This window comes from Budorcas taxicolor, chromosome 19 (genome assembly GCF_023091745.1).
Source record: "Budorcas taxicolor isolate Tak-1 chromosome 19, Takin1.1, whole genome shotgun sequence".
NCBI lineage: Eukaryota > Metazoa > Chordata > Mammalia > Artiodactyla > Bovidae > Budorcas > Budorcas taxicolor.
Window position 1 is genome coordinate 8,976,590 of NC_068928.1, and position 4,004 is coordinate 8,980,593.

The 4,004-nt window shown below is 41.4% G+C and overlaps 1 protein-coding gene across 1 annotated transcript; it reads left to right on the plus strand.

Annotated features, from left to right (window-relative positions):
- Positions 1 to 360: 360 nt before the first annotated feature.
- LOC128064890 (olfactory receptor 4D1-like) lies at positions 361 to 1,296 on the plus strand. Its single transcript, XM_052657880.1, has one exon. The coding sequence runs from the start codon at positions 361 to 363 to the stop codon at positions 1,294 to 1,296; it is 936 nt and encodes a 311-aa protein (XP_052513840.1).
- Positions 1,297 to 4,004: the final 2,708 nt, after the last annotated feature.

The window sequence follows — 4,004 nt, forward strand, 5'->3', positions numbered from 1 at the left end:
AAGTAATTTACTCAAGGCCAAATCTCAAGGAAATAGTTCTCAAATATGATTTTGGTTCTGTTGAACTCTAAGTGTCTTCTCACCACGAGATTACACTGAATCTTGGAAAAGCAAGTGGCTTGTGTCTTTGGATGGCTTTACGATAACTCACATATGTGTATCCCAGCACCAACTAGTAAACTTTCTGAGACAAAGTCATTCAGTCAGCACTTGGTATTGTAATCTGTACATGAGAATGTTCATCTCATGACTTGGAGATTGACTTGGACAACTGAATTGAGCCCTTGAGCACTAAGAGGGCAAGCAACAACTTCATGCCTATCTCTGGTGTGTTTTCCTTAGGTGTATGGAGAAGACACCATGGATTCAGGGAACCTCACGTGGGTATCAGAATTTGTCTTCCTAGGGTTCTCACAGCATCAGGAACTCCAGCTTTTCTTGTTTTTGGTGTTCCTGTTTGTCTACACAACCACTGTCATGGGAAACCTCCTCATCATGGTGACAGTGACCTCTGATTCCGGGCTCCACACACCCATGTATTTCCTGCTGAGAAATATGGCTGTTATAGATGTCTGCTTCTCCTCAGTCACTGCCCCAAAGATGCTGGTGGACTTCCTTGCTGAGAAGAAGACCATCTCCTACGAGGGCTGCATGGCCCAGATCTTCTTCTTCCACTTTCTGGGAGGTGGGACTGTCTTCTTCCTCTCAGTGATGGCCTATGACCGTTACATAGCCATCTCCCGGCCTCTCCACTACATCACCATCATGAACACTCGAGTGTGTGGGGGGCTGGTGGCGGCTGCCTGGGTAGGGGGCTTTGTCCACTCCATTGTCCAGCTGGTTCTGATGCTCCCATTGCCTTTCTGTGGACCCAACATCCTAGATAACTTCTACTGTGACATTCCACAAGTGCTGAGGCTTGCCTGCATGGACACCTCCCTGCTGGAGTTCCTTATGATCTCCAACAGTGGGATGCTGGTCCTCATCTGGTTCCTCCTCCTTCTGATCTCTTACACAGTCATTCTGGTGATGCTGAGGTCCCACTCTGGGCAGGCGAGGAGGAAGGCAGCTTCCACCTGCACCATCCACATCATTGTCGTGTCTATGGTCTTCATTCCCTGTGTCTATATCTATGCCCGGCCCTTCACCTCTTTCCCCATGGACAAAGCTGTGTCCATCAGCCAAACAGTTATCACCCCCATGCTCAACCCAATGATCTACACCCTGAGGAACCAGGAGATGCAGGCAGCACTAAAGAGATTGGGCAAGCGCCTAGTGATTTCCAGTAGGGAGTGAACTTAAAATAGGTTGATTTTAAAAGACAAATCTTCTCAATGAACCTTTGTTTTCCATGTGAGATGTGGAAAATATGGAGTGTGATGGTTGAAATTAAACTAATATTTCTACAGACATTTTCCTGTGTCAGCCATTTTGTTAGTTACTTTCAGACTTCTCTCTCATTCTTACAAAACTGACAGAAGGCATGGTAGTAATATAGAGTTTTACAAACGAGAAAACTCAGAGAGAAAAGACTTGCTCAGTGATGAACAGCAAGTGAGGGGCAGAGCTTGGCCAGGAGATGGCTCCTCTGACTCCAGGTTTTGAGGCAGGAGATATGGGTGGGATTTGAAACTCAGAGTATCTCGCCATCACAAGGGAAAACTTAGAGAGTTCCTCTTCTATGGGTGAATATCTCTGCTGAATGGTCAACACTTCCATGTCATATCTGGAACAATTACATTTGTTCTCCTCCCTGTTCTCTGCCTCATTCCCCACTTTGGTATTTTGGAAATGATATCATTTGTTAAGCTTCTAAATATTTTTCATCCTCAAAGTACATATTTATCTGCACTTTGGATTGGGTCTTTCTTGACCAAATACTTCTTGGATATTTTGCAGGATATTCTACTTTAGTGACCAAATCTTTATATACTTTGGATGATATGGCTATGAGGACAATGTTGTGGGTGGTTGGGGAACCCAGGCTAGAGAGGGCAGGGACCTTGTCCTGCTTCCTGAGGGAGTCCAGTAGTTTCTCCCCAAGGATATACTCTTGTCTCCTAGGGTCACTCTCCTTGTTGTATGGGTGATGTGTGGGCACTGGCTGGGAAACTGATCCTGCAGATAAAGGATCTCTAAGAAGATGGATGACCTGACGACTCTTTTCCATTCTGGCCTGAAGGAAGGTGTGAAACTAGGATTTTCTCACCTGCATATAGAGCAGCTGTAAGCAGCATCCAGAAACTTGTTGGAGAATGTAGAGAATAAACAAGTGATATGGACTCCATGCTAGTCAATCTAAAGCCTGAGGATAACCTCAAGTGTAATGCAAGGGATACAAGGCATTCAAAATAGATTCCTCAAGTGGCAAGTGAAAACCAGGCTTTAACCACCAAGTTACACTTGGTCTTGTGATTTGGAGGGAAGATGCTGAGAGCAAAGGGTAAGGTGATACACCCCACAATTTATCACGTGGTCAAATTGAACAAGATCATGTAATTATCTCCTAATGCATTAGAATAGGAACATATTTGAGCAAGTGCTAAGTCAGAGTTGCTATTATAGGTGCTGGGGCTACTAAATTATTGAATTTACAATCTAGTTAAGAGAAAGAACAAGAAAGATATGATAAAAATTGTAACAAATGTACTTACAAAATGTTATTGGAACCGGAACCCAGAGAAATGGATTAATTCTGCATGCGAGAAATGGAGAAGGAGTCACAGAGGTGATATCTGAGGACTTCAAGGTTGAGAAGGTAGGAGAAGGTATTTTAGGAAAGAGAATGCATTCCTAAACCTACAGAAATAACCAAACATATAGCATGTGTGAGACACCATGGATTCCTGACTGCCATCTGTTCCCAGGTAACAGAGATACTGATAAGAAACATAGATGGAGCCTACGTTTTAGAACTTGGTGTGACCCGCTGAGAGGAAGTTGCATGCACATATGTAAGCATGTCTTTGAACCATGAATTAGCTCTCAGTGCATGTTAGGCAGCTTCTAAGAGTCTGAGTTGTTTGTTTTTTTAATAGTCAAAACTTTTTATCCAAAAAGAAACAAGAAAAAAGATCCAAAAAAATTGAAACATGTATATTGTCATATGTGGAACAGATCGCCAGTCCAGATTCGATGCATGAGACAGGGTGCTCAGGGCTGGTGCACTGCGATGACCCTGAGGGATGGGATGGGGAGGGAGGTGGGAGGAGGGTTCAGGATGGGGAACTGTAGAAATTATAGAGATTATTTTATTTAAAAGAAAAAAAGCGTAAAATCTGTAGAACTAATAGAAAACAAAAACTGAGATGATAAATATAAACATGTATGTCAGTAATTACATTAAATTTATTCAGACTAAATGTCCCAGTTAAAACAACAAAGATTATTGTATTGAATAAAAATTTAAAATCTAACTTTATGCAGCTTACAAGTCAAAACTTAAATGTAATTTAATAGAGTGAAATAATACTATCATTATACATAGCACTCAAACACTAACTAAAAAACAGCTCCCTGGGACAACCCAGAGGGATGGGGTGGGGAGGGCGGCGGGAGGGGGGGGTTCAGGATGGGGGGGACACATGTCCACCCATGGCTGATTCATGTCGATGTATGGCAAAAAACCACCACAATATTGTAAAGTAATTATTCACCAGTTAAAATTAATTAATTAATTTAAAAAAACCACAAAATAGCCAATGCAGTTAGACTAATATTAGAAAAGTAGATTTTTTAAAATAATAAAGAGGGATAATTCATAATATTAGATGAGGAATACACTGAGAAGATAGAATAATTCTAAATTTGTGTGTACCTAAAACATCACCTGTGAATATATAAAGCCAATATCAGCATCATTAAATGCAGAATTTTTTTTTAAATCCCAGAAGCATAGTTGTAGATATTAGTATACATCTAAGATTCTGAGTTTTAAGCTGTGAGTCCTTGATAGTCATTAAAAGATTATAATGAGCAAGCAAGGTGATCAGATACCAGTTTAG